Source organism: Acanthochromis polyacanthus, chromosome 11 (genome assembly GCF_021347895.1).
Source record: "Acanthochromis polyacanthus isolate Apoly-LR-REF ecotype Palm Island chromosome 11, KAUST_Apoly_ChrSc, whole genome shotgun sequence".
NCBI lineage: Eukaryota > Metazoa > Chordata > Actinopteri > Pomacentridae > Acanthochromis > Acanthochromis polyacanthus.
This window is the reverse complement of record NC_067123.1, coordinates 3,478,608-3,495,334: the sequence shown is the minus strand read 5'-3', so window position 1 is coordinate 3,495,334 and position 16,727 is coordinate 3,478,608. Positions and strand designations below refer to the sequence as shown.

The following is a 16,727-nucleotide window of genomic DNA, read 5'->3' as shown; positions in this document are numbered from 1 at the left end:
CTACCGCTTGGCTTGTTGTGTGAATGTTAATAAAATGATGCAATTCATAGTGAAAATTCATAGTGCTCCTAAATTTTTTTCTGTGCTCCTAAATTTTTTCATTTAGGAGCACCTGTGCTCCTAGTGAAAAAGCTAAGCGTACAGCCCTGCTCCAGGTGGTCGGTTTGGTGAAAAATGGCTCCATCTGGTGTCTCTCAGGATGAAACGCTTTAAATAAACATTCAGGGTGAAAAAAAACGTCTCTTTAAAACTGATTCTACTTTCTAGAAGAATCTGTTTGAACGTAGGCTGGTTGGATCCTGAAATAATAAAAACAAGACACAAAAAAACTAAAAACAAGATGCAAAATGTCAAAAACAAGACAGAAAATGACAAAAATATGACACCTGACGACAAAAACAAAATGCAAAACGACAAAAGCAAGATGCAAAATGACCAAAACAAAACAAAATGACAAAAACAAGACACAAAACAACAAAAACAAAATGCAAAATGACAAAAACAAGATGCAAAATGAAAAACCAAGACACAAAATGACAAAAATATGATACAAGACGACAAAAACAAGACACAAAATGACAAAAACAAGACAGAAAATGACAAAAAATAAGCAAAATGAGAAAACAAAACAAAATGACAAAAACAAGACACAAAATGACAAAAATATGACACAAGACGACAAACACAAGACACAAAATGACAAAAATATGACACAAAATGACAAAAACAAGACACAAAATGACAAAAATATGACACAAGATGACAAAAACAAGACACAAAATGACAAAAATATGACACAAAATGACAAAAACAAGACACAAAATGACAAAACAAGACACAAAACAACAAAACAAGATGCAAAATGACAAAAACAAGATGCAAAATGAAAAACCAAGACACAAAATGACAAAAATATGATACAAGACGACAAAACAAGACACAAAATGACAAAAACAAGACAGAAAAGACAAAAACTCGAGACAAAAGGACAAAAACAAGCCATAATGACAAAAACATGAGACAAAACGACAAAATGTAGGGTTCATGTACTTTTTCTGGCATGGTTTTTTGTTTCTTTGCTTTTTATTTTTTGCTTTATAGAACAGGACTTTAAAGCATCTTCAGGCTCTGCAGCATCTTTAAGCTCAGATAAAAACACAGTAAAACTAAAACCTCTGGTCTTCGTGTGTCTTTAGAGTTCAGCTCCACGGATCAGAGATAAATCACAGGTTTGTTGTTGACTTTATTTGTTCAGACAGATGCTGTAAAAAGTGGGATGGACAAACGGACAGAGGAGATAAAAGAGACGGAAACCTCCTGCTCTGACGTGAAGCTGAGACCTGCTGCAGGTGTGAACAGGTGAGTTTACCCTCTGCTGTCTTTATTCTGGGTTATTCTCATCCTGACAAACCTTAACGTAAACCTGGAAACAGCCACAGAGTCTGACTGAACCTTCTTTTCTGCTGCTAGTTTATTTTGCACTAAAGATCTCAGACTTGTTTGAGTTGTGATTTTCCACTGAGGTAGATTCAATCGACTCGTCCTGTTTGACCAAATCAATCTGCAGCTGCTAGAAACCTGCTTCAGCCGCTCAGTGAGGAGCTCTGAGGTCTGGAACCAGGTCTGACTGAAGCTTTCTGAGGATTTAAAGCGCTGAGAAGTTAATTTTAAACTCATTTGCAAGTGAAACTAGGATCAGATCAACCCTGCAGAGCAAAAATGAAGTAATTAAAAAGCAAAAATAATCAAGAAACATACATTAATGCTGTTGATATTCCACAGATTGTTCTATATCCACAAAAAACACACACAGAGTTTTCTAAATGTGTAAAATATTGACGATGCATAAAGGAAAATATATTTTCATAAAGTGTTTTTCTGTAAAGTTCACTTTTTTTGTAATTTAAAACCCAAACCTAAATAATTTAACTATATTTAAAGAATTTTTTAAGACTTCAGAGTTTTTTGTAATTTCACCTCTTAAAAGACATTTAAATTTGGAAACTATTTTAAAGATCCAAAACTAAGTTCTGTGGAGTATTTAGGCAGATTTTTTTTAACTTTCAGGGTTTCACAGCTGGATTGTTTTCGTCATTTCTTCCCGGTGAAGCCATTTTAAAGGTTCAGTATCTGCAGAAATAAAACAGACAGAAGATTTTCATCAGATCTAAACGATCCAATGACTCCAGCAGAGGACAATTTTTTAATTAATGGCCCTGAAAAATGGGGAAAAAAATGCAAAATTTTAAGACGAAGGTGGTCTAGTGTCTCCATAAAGTTCTTGTAAGTGTATATCTAAGGATGGATCCATGTTTCTACTAAAATTCTGTCTCTGGTCGACATTTCACCAACTTTTGAGGCTCTAACATCAGTAGAATCTGATGAGTGGAAAATTTGACCAGACAAGGTTCCAGTTTTTAGATATTTAGACTAAATGTTGATGTGGACTCATTGGTAGGAATGTGATGTTTGGTTTCTTACTATTTGGACTTAAAACTTGTCGAAATTAGTCAAAAATGTCCAAAAACAACGAAAGATCTGTCCAAAATTAGTAAAAGCTGTTCATAATTTGGCTAAATTTGTCTAGAATGACTTGAAACTTATCCAAAGTTACTCAAAAATATCAAACATTTTTAGAAGCCCCGTTTGAAATGACTCAAAATTCACTTTAAACCTGGTCAACATCATTTACACTCTCTATAATGGCTTTAATGAATAATTATTGGATCTTGAAAATGGAAAAAGTGTAAAATTTTCATGAAAAAGTGGTGCTGTGTCTCCATAAACTTCCTCTAAGTGTATGTATATATAAATGGATGGATCCATATTTCTACGAAAATCCGGTCTTTGGTCGACATTTCATCCACTTTTGGGGCTTTTTGAAACAATAACGTTACAATTTTTAGTATTTTGACTTGAAATCTGTTCAAAACAAACAAACATTTGTGAAAAATGTCAACAAAAATAGTTATTGGCCACTTAAAATGGATAAAAGTGAAAAATCTCCAATCCAGGCTGGTGTAGTGTCTCCATAAAGTTCCTGTAAGTGTCTATGAATGGATGGATCCATGTTTCTACTAAAATCCAGTCTTTGGTCGACATTTCACCAACTGTTGAGGCTCTAACATCAGTAGAATCTGATGTGTGGAAAGTTTGACCAGACAAGGTTCCAGTTTTTAGATGTTTAGTGTAAATGTTGATGTGGACTCATTTTTATCTCCGCCAAGAGGTTATGTAATCATCGGAGTTTGTCTGTCTGTCTGTTAACAGCATAACTCAAAAAGTTATGGATGGATTTTCACCAAATGTTTACAGAATGCCCAGAAGAGCAAAAGTAACAATCGATTAGATTTTCACCTCCAAAATCTAATCGATTGTTACTTTTGCTCTTCCGGGCATTCTGTAAACATTTGGTGAAAATCCGTCCATAACTTTTTGAGTTATGCTGTTAACAGACAGACAGACAGACAGACAGACAGACAGACAGACAGATGGCCTGGCGGAGGTCTGCGCTCTCCAAGTGCTTTTCTAGTTAGGAGATAAAATCTGGGGAGCACCGTATTTCCTGAACCCTGTTATGGAGCTTTTTGCATTTTCCTTAAAGAGCTGCTCTCAGCATGCTGTTTGTCCTCCTCTGTTGGTGAACTTCCTCAGAAGGTGTTTATCGTCACGTTTCGTCCTTCAGCCTGTCGAGCTGCTGAGCTGCTGCTGGGAGACGAAGTTTGAAGAACAAAGACTGCGTCCAGAAGCTTATTAAATTTCCGCCGGACGGACAGCAGAGACTCGGATAATAAGGTGATCTGTTGGATCCGGTCAAACACGATGGAGGAGGAGGAGCTGCAGTGATGGAGAGTCTGGACTGAGGTGAGTTCATCTGGAATCATCTCTGTCTGCTTCTGTCCTTTCTCAGTGTTTCTTCACATTAAATGCTGGAATTCAAGGTTTTACTGAGGAAATGTAGCCATGAGGAACTTAAACTCTGGAGTTTTTTTCCTCTTGTCGATTAATCAGTGGAAAGACAAACCAAAACCAAGAGAGAACAGCTTCTTCCATTGTTTTATGAAGTTTAACTGCTGCACCAATCAGCCACATGGTTTATTTTCATATTAGGTATTAATTCTACATAAATCGGTGTTAACCCTCCTGTTCTCTTTTACAGGCACCAAAAAAGGTGTTTCCTTGTCTGAAAGAAATCGAAAAAGTCATCAAAAAATTCTTCAAATTTATAAAAGTTTACAAAACCTTCAGGAAGCAAATTCCAAAAATTCATTAAAAGTTTTCCTTAAAAGTTTTATTTAAAAAAAAATCACCCAAATTTGGCAAGAAATAATTTTTTAAAATAAAAATCAAATTTAAAAAAATGGAAATGAGTAAAAGTCTTCCAAAAAGTTCTAAAAATATCTAAAGTGATTCCTCATATATCAGTAAAACTTCTGATATTTTCTTTAAGAACATTCAGGAAAAAAAAACAAAATCCAGTAAAATTTGTTTAGTTGATTTTTTTCCCGAATGTTCTTAAAGAAACATTTTTTTTAGAATTTGTTTTTTTTTGGCACGAAAAAAAATTCCAAAATTTCCCAGAAATGTTGAAAATGTGGAAGTTTTCACTGTGAAAATATTTTTTTCCCACATTTTCAAACTTTAAAACGGGTCATTTTGACCCACAGGATGACATGAGGGTTAAACTAGCTTGAAGGTTGAAGCTTTAAACAAGTCTTCAACCACATCACACTTTGCTTCCTGTTTCCTGTCCACAGTCTGAAGTGCGCCCCCTTCTGGTTGGCCGCCATGCAGCACCTGCTACTGTCCGTCTACGTCCTCACCTTCCTGATGGGCGTCCCCACCAACATCCTGGCATTCTGCACCTTCTGCCGTAAGGTGCATCGGAAGGCGACCCCGATCGACGTGCTCCTGCTGAACCTCACCATCTCGGACCTGATCTTCTTGGCGTTCCTGCCCTTTAAAATGAAGGAGGCGTCCGATGACTTTGCCTGGATGCTGCACTACGAGCTGTGCCCCATCGTCGGGTACATATTCTACGTCACCATCTACAACAGCACCCTGCTGCTAACTGCTGTTAGCGTGGAGCGCTACCTGGGGGTCGCCTACCCACTCCGGTACTCGGTGTGGCGCCGGCCTCGCTACGCCGTGGTGGCCAGCATCATGTTCTGGGTGGTGACCTGCCTGAACCTCAGCATCGTCTACATCATGCCCTACTCCCAGTGGAGGAAAGGATCCAACGGCAGCACGCCGGCGCCACCTCCAGCCACCTGCTACCTGAACTTCACCCAGGATGAGCTCGAAATCCTGCTGCCGTTCCGCCTCGAGCTCTTCCTCATCCTCTTCTGCATCCCCTTCTTCATCAGCTGCTTCTGCTACGTCAACTTCATCCTCATCCTGTCCCGACTCCCAAACATCGGCCGGCGGCGGAGGCTTCGCTGCATCGGTTTAGCGCTCAGTACGTTGATTGTATTCGCCGTCTGCTTCGGGCCTTACAACGCCTCCCATGTGGTGGGCTTCGTCCAGAAGGAGAGTCAGGAGTGGAGGAACGTGGTGCTGCTCTTCAGCACCTTCAACGCCTGCCTGGATCCGTTTATCTTCTACTTTTCCTCAGCTGCAGTCAGGAGCATGTTGAAGAACTGCTTCAGGAACATCGCGCCGATGCTGCACATCCTGAGATGTGGAGCAGTTTCTCACAGGCTTCGACACAAACCCTCCAAAACTGACAAATACCAGGAAGCAGCATCTCCCTGAAAGTCCAGCACAAATCAGAATTCAGGAAATGCGTTGCTGCTCCAGAACCAAACACTAACTTCTGTAAAACACTTTGGATGCTTGTTATGGTTTGTCTTACCTGAGAAGTCATTTTTACAGTTCAGTATCTCCTGAAGTAAAACTCCTGCATCCATGAAATGAGATCACAGACAGAACTGTTTCAAGCAGATCTAAATGATTGAATGGTTCAAGTAGGTGCCAAAGTTTTGATTGTTGACCCTTAGAAATGGAAAATAGTAAAGCAAAATTTGTTCAAATGTGGCTGGAATAGTGAATCCATAAAGTTCCTGTAAGTGTATATCTATGGATGGATCCATATTTCTGCTAAAATAGTCTTTGGTCGACATTTCAACAACTTTTGAGGCTCTAATATCAGTAGAATCTGATGAGAGGAAAGTTTGACCAGACAAGGTTCCAGTTTTTAGATATTCAGACTAAAGGTTGATGTGGACTCATTGGTAGGAAACAGAACCTGGTTTTCATAGAGGTCTAGATGTTACTCACATTTCCGGGTTCATTATTACACACAGATGAAAATATTCCACAAAAAAAGGCCATAATCCAACCTTAGACATCCAGACGACACAAGCCAGTAAACTATTTTGTCCAAAACATGTCTTGAAGACGGTATATGATCCATGAATAGGTCGTTTTCGAGGAAATGCACCTCGCGATGCGCGTCCAATATTCCCTGTATTTCTCGTCATATTTTTATTTACAAATAGAATATTAGCGATTTTTTTTGTACTGAAAATGGCTGGAATTGACTGCACCCTTAACCACTGGTGACAAAATATCCTCTCCTTGAAATGTGCAGTCATGTTGCCAGTAGTTTAAAACAATGATTCATTTGGAAACCACCTTAAAACGTACCTGAGAATTATATCGTCCATGAAAGTAGGTTCGCTCGATACGTGCCACTCACTTGAAAGGTGTTTATTCTGACTTTCTCGCATTTCCGCGCATCTTTCAAGCAGACCTGTCAATCAACTGGAGTGCCACAGAGGTGTTAGCAAAATTTTCCTCTGTATGACCCGCCCTACTCTGCCTCTGATTGGCTCATCCCTAAAGTTAACCAATCGAATCAGTGAAGGTAGCATGTACCAGCAAATTACAGGCAGAGGAGGGTTGTTCATGGCTTCATCATCCTTAAGGAAAAGAGGGCTACCTGGCACACAGATATTACTGAATGATGCGCACCAGGGAGCATTAGAAGTGGGTATACGCAATGCTAACTGAAAAATAAGTGGGTATACGCCGTATACCGCCGTATACCCCGGACTACACCAGTGCATCGTATATTGTACAAATAACAAGTCAAAGGAAAGAGACGTACATTGTAGAATTGTAGTAATTGTTTGCTGACTGATTTACTGATTATCAGTATTTTAGTTTTTACTGATTTACGGTAATAAATGAATTTAAAAATGCTGCTACTTTGGCTCTGAACCTTTATCTAGCTGTGGTTGCTCTGTCTTCTGGAGTGATTTGATTGGTTATACGTCACCAATAAAACTCCTTTAACTTAACATCTGTAATCAAAACAAAAACATATCAACAAAGTTTTCTGTTAGAGTTTCTGTTCTTCTAAGTTTAACTCCAAGATTTTAAATACTTTCATTTACTGCAGATGAATATCTGTTCCAAATGTCTCACTAATAATCATTATCAGCCTTAAAAACCCACAAAACACCCCTCTATACTGGACCACACTTAGTACAGTCCGGTTCCCCCTTCTATAAATCTGCTTGGAATCTTCTACTTCCTGTTTGTCAAAGTGGCCTTCTACCTGGACAGCAGTGTGATGAAGCCTCATGAGGCTTTGAACCACTTGAACCAATTGGTTTGAGAAAGGGTTCATTTCTTGAAGCTTCATGAGCACACGAAACCACCTACTGGTCAAGTGTATAATCACAGGCAGCTGTATCTGAACCGAGCCCGATTAAAACTTACGTGACAGTTTCACGAATCCCCGTGAGACCGGGTTGGACCACATGCCTGATGCATTGAATCCAGAGACTGTATATATAGTGGACGTAGCATCTGGCTCCAAAATTGAAGCCAACCCGGAAGTGTCAAAAACTTGCAATATCACGCCGTCCGCTAGGGTTGGCTCCAAAAAGCTTTTTCTCCATAGACCCCAATTCATTTTTGGAAAAATAAAATTTGATAGACTGATGTTCTACAGCTCAGGATTTTTTCCCGTTAGTTTTCATGGTCAAAATGAGAGATCAGGTGGCCGATCTTAAAATAAATCAATACTGAATTTTAAATAAATCGTTAAAGTTGGCGGAGCCAGGGGGCGTGGCTATACTTGATAGACAGCAACAGAAGCCTCTGAGGTAAAATGTGGGCGGGATAAGAGAGTCCTCAGCCAATCCTGCCCCTAGTTGTTCTCTAGTCCAGCCTGTTTGATGACGCTTTTTATGTCACTGGCTCCAAAAAATCCAAAACGGCGACCAGGAAGTAGCAAAATCCGGGCTTCATTTTCTCAGCGTAGAAACCAACGGGTGACGTCACGGTTCGTTTACGCCTGATTGAATCATTGTTCATTATAGCTGTTGGGAATGAATATGAAAAACAAAAAAATGTATGATCAAATAATTTCTATAGATAAATGATCACATATGTGTATAATAAAATATATTTAATGTATTCTGTGTGTGTAAATTTTCCCCAAAATGGTAGTATCATATCATGTAGCATTAAATAAATAAAAAAACTTCAAATTAAAATAAATAAACAGATCTGAATAACAAATAGCCATCAACAAATAGCACAACTAAACAGGCACGTGTGCTTTTACAGATGCACACATCTGCTTTTTTCAATGCAAAGTCATCAATGAGGTCATCATATGACGACTGCTGTGTCATTTCTGAGTTTATGGCTATGATAGCCAAGCCACTGAAGCATTCTTGTGCCATCGATGAGCGGAGGTATGTTTTGATGAGCTTGAGTTTTGAAAAGCTTTTCGGTGGCCCCCCAAAATATCTGTTGTAACATCCCCCCCCCCCCCCCCCCCCCCCCCCATTAAAATTAATCTGGATCCGCCCCTGGTTGAATTATTTACATTTTTCAGATTTAGGCATTGTTATCGATGTCTATAAGTTGGTTCAGGTTGTGCAGTCATTTTTTTAAGTTCTGCACTTTATTTCAAGATTTACAGTTATATGAAAAGTTATTTATAGAAAAAAGTGTTGCCAAAATGTTTTTTGAACTGGACTGAATTTATTTGGTTTTGATAGTCAGTTATGGGTTACATGCAGACACTAATAAAACTAGTAGGTTACATCAACATATAGCCATCGCACTAATTCAGGTTTGACATTATGATGTTCTGGACCTTTGCTTTAATACATTTTCTCAGACTGGACCATTTTGAATTTTAGTTGAGTACTCCTGCTCTACTGGATTGCAGTTGTTTTTTTCCAACTTGTCAACAAGTTTGTACAGGTCTCTAGGGATGTTTTTGAATTTTTGTTCTGATATCCGACCTTTCTGTCAGTTTTTTGTCATTCAAAAATTAGTGCTTGATTCAGTCAACTGATAATGTTGTGGGCCGGTCTGGGCCAAAAATGCCAGAGCAGATTTTTTGCCCCAGTCCACCCCTGACTACAGATGTGTGTTTACGTGTTTAGTTATTTGTACAGGTTTGAGGTTAGAGTTAGATTTCTACAAAGTAATGTCAACTAATTAAAAGTATAAAATGCAAAATAAATGTTTGTTTGGTCAAAATATTTGCCTGCTTCACGTCAGTGTCTCATAGATGCACATTTGGCCACAAATAAATCAAATCTTCTCCAAGTCTCAGCTCTCTTCAGACTGCATCAGGTCCTCCAGGATTTCTACAGACTTTGATGCATTCATTTATCCTCTACCTTTACCAGCCTTCCAGGACCTGCTGCTGAGGAACATCATGATGCTGCCACCGCCATGCTTAACATCATGATGATACCACCACCGTGCTTCACACTATGATGCTGCCTCCACCGTGCTTCCTGTCACGATGCTCCCACCATCGTGCTTCACATCATGATGCTGCCACCACCGTGCTTCACACTATGATGCTGCCTCCACCGTGCTTCCTGTCACAATGCTCCCACCATCGTGCTTCACATCATGATGCTGCCACCACCGTGCTTCACACAATGATGCTGCCTCCACCGTGCTTCACATCATGTTGCTGCCACCACCGTGCTTCACATCATGATGCTGCCACCACCGTGCTTCACATCATGTTGCTGCCACCACCGTGCTTCACATCATGATGCTGCCACCACCGTGCTTCACACAATGATGCTGCCTCCACCGTGCTTCACATCATGTTGCTGCCACCACCGTGCTTCACATCATGTTGCTGCCACCACCGTGCTTCACACTATGATGTTGCCGCCACCGTGCTTCACATCACGATGCTACCACCACCATGCTTCAAACATACCATCTACTTTGATGGACATAAAGCTCCACCCTGGTCTCCTCAGAACAAAGAACCTTCTTCCAGGTGTCTTCAGAGTCTCCACATCTTCTGGTGAACTCTAGTCCAGATTTAATTGAAGCTTTTTCCATCAGAGTCTTTCTCTTTGTCTCCATAAAGGTTTGACTGGTGAAGAACAAACAACAGTTGTTGGATGAACAGTCTCTAACATCTCAGCTGCTGAAGCTGGAACTCCAGAAGTGTCATGGATGTCTTAGTGGCCTTCCTCGCTAGTCTCTTTCTTGTAACTCCTTCAGAGGACTGAAAGTAGTCTTGGTGGACTCCCTCTCTAGTCTCTCAGTTCTTGAGGAAGTCCTGCTTTAGTCAGATTTATTCATGTTCCATCTTCCTTCCATTTCTTAATGATGGATTCAACTGGACTCCATGAGATCTTCAGGAACTTTAAATGTTCTTGTATTGTCCTGACTGATGCTTTTTTTTTTTTTAGAACTTTATTGCCATATAACAGGGCAATGAAATAAACAAAAACATTAACATTGTCCTGAGACTGGGCATCATACCAAATACAAAATCAGATACAAAATGAAGAAAGAGAAAATACAGGCATAGGTTGAGTCCTACGACAGGAATTCTATCATTGGGCCCCACTTCCTCTCAAAAACAGGGGTTTTTAGTTGCAGTTGTGCTGTCAGCTGTTCCATCAAGAAAACTTGTCTAGTTTTTTGTGTCCATTGTGTAATTGTCGGTGGCTCAGGTTTCAGCCAACATATTGTTATCATTTTTCTTGCAGTCATTAACATTAGATGCAGCAGATATTCTTGGTCATGAGAGAGACTGTCCGGAAAGATGTCCAATAAAAATATTAAAGGGTCCCAAGAGAGGTTCACTTTCAGATGTTTTTCCAGTATGTCCTTAATGTTCTTCCAATAATTTCGAATAGCAGGACAGTCCCAGAAAATATGAGCCTGGTCGCCCACTAAGCCACAGTTTCTCCAACATGTGTTACTTTTACTGGTTTTTGAAAGAAAAGTCTTTAACGGCGTTTTAAAAATTCTTATTTTCGATTTCCAGTCAAATTCTTTCCAGACCTGACTCCCCACACCATGATGACAACCTGAGCAGATATTTCTCCAGACATCATCCTCCAAAGTCACATTTAGCTCCAGTTCCCATTGCTGTTTTACATGTAGTGTATCATCCGACATATCACTCAACAATTTTTGATACATCAATGACACTTGTTTTTTCATTACACCACCATTTTCAACCAAATTAATAAAATGTTTTTCTATATTTGTTGGTTCCCTTCTAATGTATTCCCAGTCTAGATGCTTTGTTAAATAGCTTCTTATTTGTAAATACCTATATAAATCATTTGAGGGTATATCAAATTTGGCTCTTAATTGGGTAAAATCTTTAAAGACATTCCTTTCAAACATCTGATTGATTGATATGAGTCCTCTCTCAGCCCATCCATTAAAGCCACTGTCCGATAGAGATGGAAGGAATTCAATATTTCCATGTACTGACATAGCTCGAGATAAGGAAACCTTTCCCTTCAATTGTTTTTGGATTCTATTCCAAATCCTTAGTGTATGTTTGACCCACAGATTTGCAATTTTTATTTTTTTCTGGGACTGCTGGCTGATAAATGGGAGACGTGAGAGAGAAATTCCAGGCAGTGAATATTCTTCCATAGAAACCCACTGTACTTCTGGATCACGAATGATCCATGCAACCACAGCCTTCAGTTGGGCTGCCCAGTAGTAGAATTTCAACTTGGGTAGTCTCAGCCCCCCATTTTCTTTGTTTGACATCAAAATTTTAAGGCGCACTCTTGGCCTTTTGTTTTGCCAAATAAATTTTAACATTAATTTATCTAATATTTTAAAAGTGGACTGTGGTATAGGGATGGGTAAGTTTTGGAACAGAAATAACAATCTAGGAAGAATATTCATTCTTATACATTCAATTCTCCCCAAGAGAGAGAGCGGAAGTATGTCCCATCTATTTAAATCAGTTTTAATTTCTTTTAACAATTTATCATAGTTTGCTGAAAACAATTCTGAGGTCTTTGGGGTAAGGATTAGTCCAAGATATCTAAACCCATGTTTTGAGTGTCTAAATGAAACTATGTTATCCAACTGCGATGGCCAGCTCCCAGAAATCATTAAGGCTTCAGATTTGTTCGTATTTATTTTATAACCTGATACCTCACTGCACTCTTTGAGACTATTGAGCAAAGCAGGAACAGATGTGATGGGATTTTCCATAAACAATAAAACATCATCAGCAAAAAGTGACAATTTGTGTTGAACATTGTTTTCATCTCTTATTCCTTGTATAAGTGAGTTAGATCTTATGAGTTCAGCTAGCGGCTCAATACTCAGAACAAAGAGGGAGGGAGAAAGAACGTCGCCTTGTCTAGTGCCGTGCCCCAGTGAAAAAATTCTGAACAATGACCACTGACCCTCACTCGTGACTTTGGATTTTTATAAAAGGTTTGGACCCACCTAATAAACATCTCACTGAAGCCCATCTGCCTCAGTGTCTGCTGTAGAAACCCCCAATCCACGCGATCGAACGCTTTCTCAGCGTCCAAGCCGAGAAGCATCGATGGGGTGTTCCTATTATGTGCGATTATTTGAAGGTTTAAGGCTCTTCGAACATTATCAGTTCCATGCCTATGTGTAATGAAGCCAGTTTGATCAGGTTTCACTAGTTTTCTTATGTATTTTTGTATTCTGTTGGAAATAATAGCAGTAAGAATTTTAAGATCAACACAAAGAAGGCTGATGGGGCGATAAGATGTGCACAGAGTGGGATCTTTGCTATCTTTATGTATAATGCTGATAATGGCTTCAGATCATGATGGAGGAGGGTCACTCTCTGAAAGTGCATAATTGTAAACCTTATATAAGAGTGGTGTAATCTCTTTTTCAAATATTTTATAATATTCTCCTGGGAGGCCATCCACTCCTGGACATTTATTATTTTTAAGTTTCAGAATACTGTGTTTAATTTCCTCCCTTGTAACGGGGTGAGTGATCAGATCAGCCTCCTCTTCAGTCAATTTGCTCAGGTTTATTGAATTGAGAAGAGTCTCTGTTTTTTTCTTTTTTATTTTGATGTTTGTCCTCCTTATATAATTCCTGGTAATATGTGGCAAAAGCATTGGCTACATCTTTGGGCTGTAAAAAAATTTCCCCCGTTTTTGGACATTTGATTTTTTGAACAACTCTGCTTGATTGTGATTTACGAAGCTGAAATGCTAGCAACCGACCTGCCCTGTTGCCAAATTCATAATATTTTTGATTTGAAAAACGAAGTTGTCCCTCTGCCTTATAAGATAATAATTCGCTTAATTTCTGTCTCTTTTCTTTCAGCATGTTCAATGTAACATTATTTTGATCTTTTTGATATTCTTTCTCCAGTTTTCTGATTTTATTCTCCAATTCTGATTGTTCGGCAAGTCTTTCCTTTTTTAATCTTGAAGAAGTTGCAATAATATTTCCCCTTAAGACACTTTTATCTCCTCCCATAGTGTCGATGGGGATACAGTGTTAGTGTCGTTAAACTGAATGTACTCTATTAGACCTTTTCTAATTTCTTCTTGGATCAAATCATTATTTAAGATGGATACATTTGCTCTCCAGTATTTAAATTTATTATTTGGATTCATCTTTAATTTCACAGAAACTGGAGCATGGTCTGAGATAGTGACTGCTTCTATACTACACTCAGTAGCTCTGTAAGAATCTACTGCAGACATCAGAAACATATCTAACCTAGAGTGACTACCGTGTACATGTGAGAAAAAGGTAAAATCTTTTTCTTTGGGGTGTAGCCGCCGCCAAACGTCCACCATACCTAGCTCGTCCATCAGTGCACAAAGAGAACGAGACCTCCTGGACCTTGGACCAAAATGTGCAGGAAGCCTATCTACAGATGCTCTTAAAACACAATTAAAATCTCCCCCTGTCAGTACGATTCCCTCTGCTTTTCCTGCTATCAGTGATGCAACGTTTTTAAAGAAATTTGGAGAGTCCTCATTTGAAGCATATAAATTAAGAAGAGTAATTTTAATGCCCCCTATACATCCAATAACCATCAAAAATCTCCCCTCTTTGTCACTGAAGGTTTTTCATGAATAAAATATACCGATCTATTGAAAAGAATTGCAACTCCTCTTTTCCTCCCATCTTGATATGAAGAGCTATACTGCTGGTCAACCCACTCCCTTCTAAGGTTCATGTGTTCCTTTTCTGAAAGGTGTTTCCTGGAGCATTGCAATGGAACAGTTAAGTTTTTTCAGTTGGTTGAGTACTTTTTTCCTTTTAATTGGACTCCCTAAGCCTTTAACGTTATAAGTAACACAGGTTATTCTATCCATCTATCATCATTGTGTTTTGTTCTTGAACCCTGTGCTGTTTTACACAATTTTCGTAACAATACATATTAAAATTAACAGAATAAGAACATTTACAAATGAACAAATATCAAAAATAGAACAGATTAGGCTTCCACATATCCGACTGGATCATCTTAAAGTGTTTCAATATAAAGTTTAGTTCTCAAACCTGAGTGATCCAGTCTCCGATGTGACTTGGGCGGAGGTTGGTGACCGGACCTCCGCGGAGAAAAGCGCGACGTGCACAGCCCCGCTGTCGTTCTCTTGTAGCAGGGCTTCAGCTGTGGATAGGTGGCTCTCCACTCAAAGATTCTCACGTTCCGTCTGTATTGAAAATATTCACTTTTCTTTTTTCTTCTCCCAACATCTACGGTTTAAGTTAATCAGATGAACTCGGCAAGGAAATAAGCTAGTCCTCAGTGCAAAAGAAGGTTTTGGTCTCGGCCTGACAGAGGGTTATTAGGCCTCTGCCTGCTCTCCGTCCGGCCGCAGTACTCCATCCTTCCCGGGCCAGCTCAGTCTCCAGTCTCCCTCTCATCGACGTGCAGTCCCAGCTCCTGGAGCACGGTTTCAGCCTCTGTCAGCGTCCGGTAGGTCTTCATGCAGTCTTCCCAGAACACTCTCAGTTGTGCGGGATAAATGCACTTTGCTCTTATATTCTTCAGTTTTAGCTGTTTAACTGCGTTTCTTATCAGTGCTCTCCTCTTCTGCAACTCAGGGGAGAAATCATGATCAAAATAGATCTGTTTTCCGCTATACATAACTTTTCTCTGCTCCCACGCCTGTCGTAGTACGGTTTCTTTGACTGAGAGATCCAAAAATCTAACGACAAGCGAGCGTGGTGCAGCTTCGGGGGACTTGGCTCTGAGCGCTCTGTGTGCTTTTTCAATTATGTTAAGTTCAGGGGGAGTCGAAGAGTAGATTTAAGCAAATCCTGGACAAACAGCTTAACGTCCCTTCCTTTCTCACTGTCTTCAGCAACTTGATAAATTCTCATATTATTTCGCCTGAGACGATTTTGCATATCTTCACATCTTGCAGTCAGATCCATTTCCTGTGCAGCAGGTAGCGGAGGGCTCGTTCATGGCGCTTGGTCGTATCTTCATTAGCGCTAATACGATCCTCCGCCTCGGATGTTCTCTTTTGCAGCTCATTGAAGTCTTCTTTCATTTCACGAAAAGACGTCTCCAGTCTTGTTAACGAAAGCTGGGTCTGAGCATGCAAGTCTTGGTTGTCTTTCCTCAATTTCTCGAGCTCTGCTAGTATTTTCGACTCAGAGTCGTGCATGTTAGCATCTGGTAGCCCACTCGGTGCTTGCATTAGAGTTAGCTGTTTCAGATTATCACTTTTATCCTTTGCTGAGTCCTGTTTGCTTGATCCTTTACCTCTCACAGACGATGCCATGTCTTTTAAGAAGGAATTCGCCGAGTGTTGTGCTGTTTTAGTTAGGAGGTAATATAACTTTGACGGAGCGTATCTTTTAGGCAGCAGCCATCATGGCGTCACCGGAAGCCCCCCTCCTGACTGATGCTTTTTGACAACCTTTCCTCAGAGTTTCTTGGAGTGTTCTTTAGTCTTCATGATGTAGTTCTATCCAGGAGACCTGATCCAACAGAGACTGGACCTTTCAGATCCATGAACCTTCATTAACAGATCCACCATTAGGCTGAAGACCACACTCTGCCTGACCTTTCAGAGTAAATAAAGCTGGAGCTTGTCCCAGTAGGGCTCATACCTACAATAAACCATCTTATGTGTGACTTACAGTGCAGCCAGGACACGGTTTCATCAAAGCTGAGTGTTTTATAGGGTAAAGTAATTAAAAACCAGGACACCTAATACAGAGTTATGATCACGACTCACCGGAAGTCTAAACACACTGAATACACAACTGTATTTAACAACTTTATCAGGTATGGAGGGACTGATAGCTGCTCGCTGGTCATTTCCTGGCAGTAATAATGAAGCTGCTGTGCACCGATAACAGCTCTTTATAGAGTCCTGCTGAACACAAACACTCCTATCTGTAGAATCTCCTCATGTTAAACACTGAATGCTGGTACAGAAAACTCTTGATTATTTATTAAAGTGCTGTAAAAT

The 16,727-nt window shown here is 39.7% G+C and overlaps 1 protein-coding gene across 2 annotated transcripts; it reads left to right on the top strand.

Annotated features, from left to right (window-relative positions):
• Positions 1-1,257: 1,257 nt before the first annotated feature.
• Positions 1,258-8,782, top strand: LOC110968644 (free fatty acid receptor 3-like). 2 transcript variants are annotated; one of them, XM_051955379.1, is made up of 3 exons: positions 1,258-1,359; positions 3,686-3,864; positions 4,758-8,782. In XM_051955379.1, exon 3 carries the CDS (start codon positions 4,789-4,791, stop codon positions 5,752-5,754), a length of 966 nt encoding a protein of 321 aa, XP_051811339.1. In that variant the 5' UTR covers positions 1,258-1,359; positions 3,686-3,864; positions 4,758-4,788; the 3' UTR covers positions 5,755-8,782. The 2 variants fall into 2 exon arrangements, with proteins under 2 accessions (XP_051811339.1, XP_051811340.1); XM_051955380.1 differs by lacking the exon at positions 1,258-1,359 and having other exon boundaries at positions 3,663-3,864.
• The last annotated feature ends 7,945 nt before the right edge of the window (positions 8,783-16,727 follow it).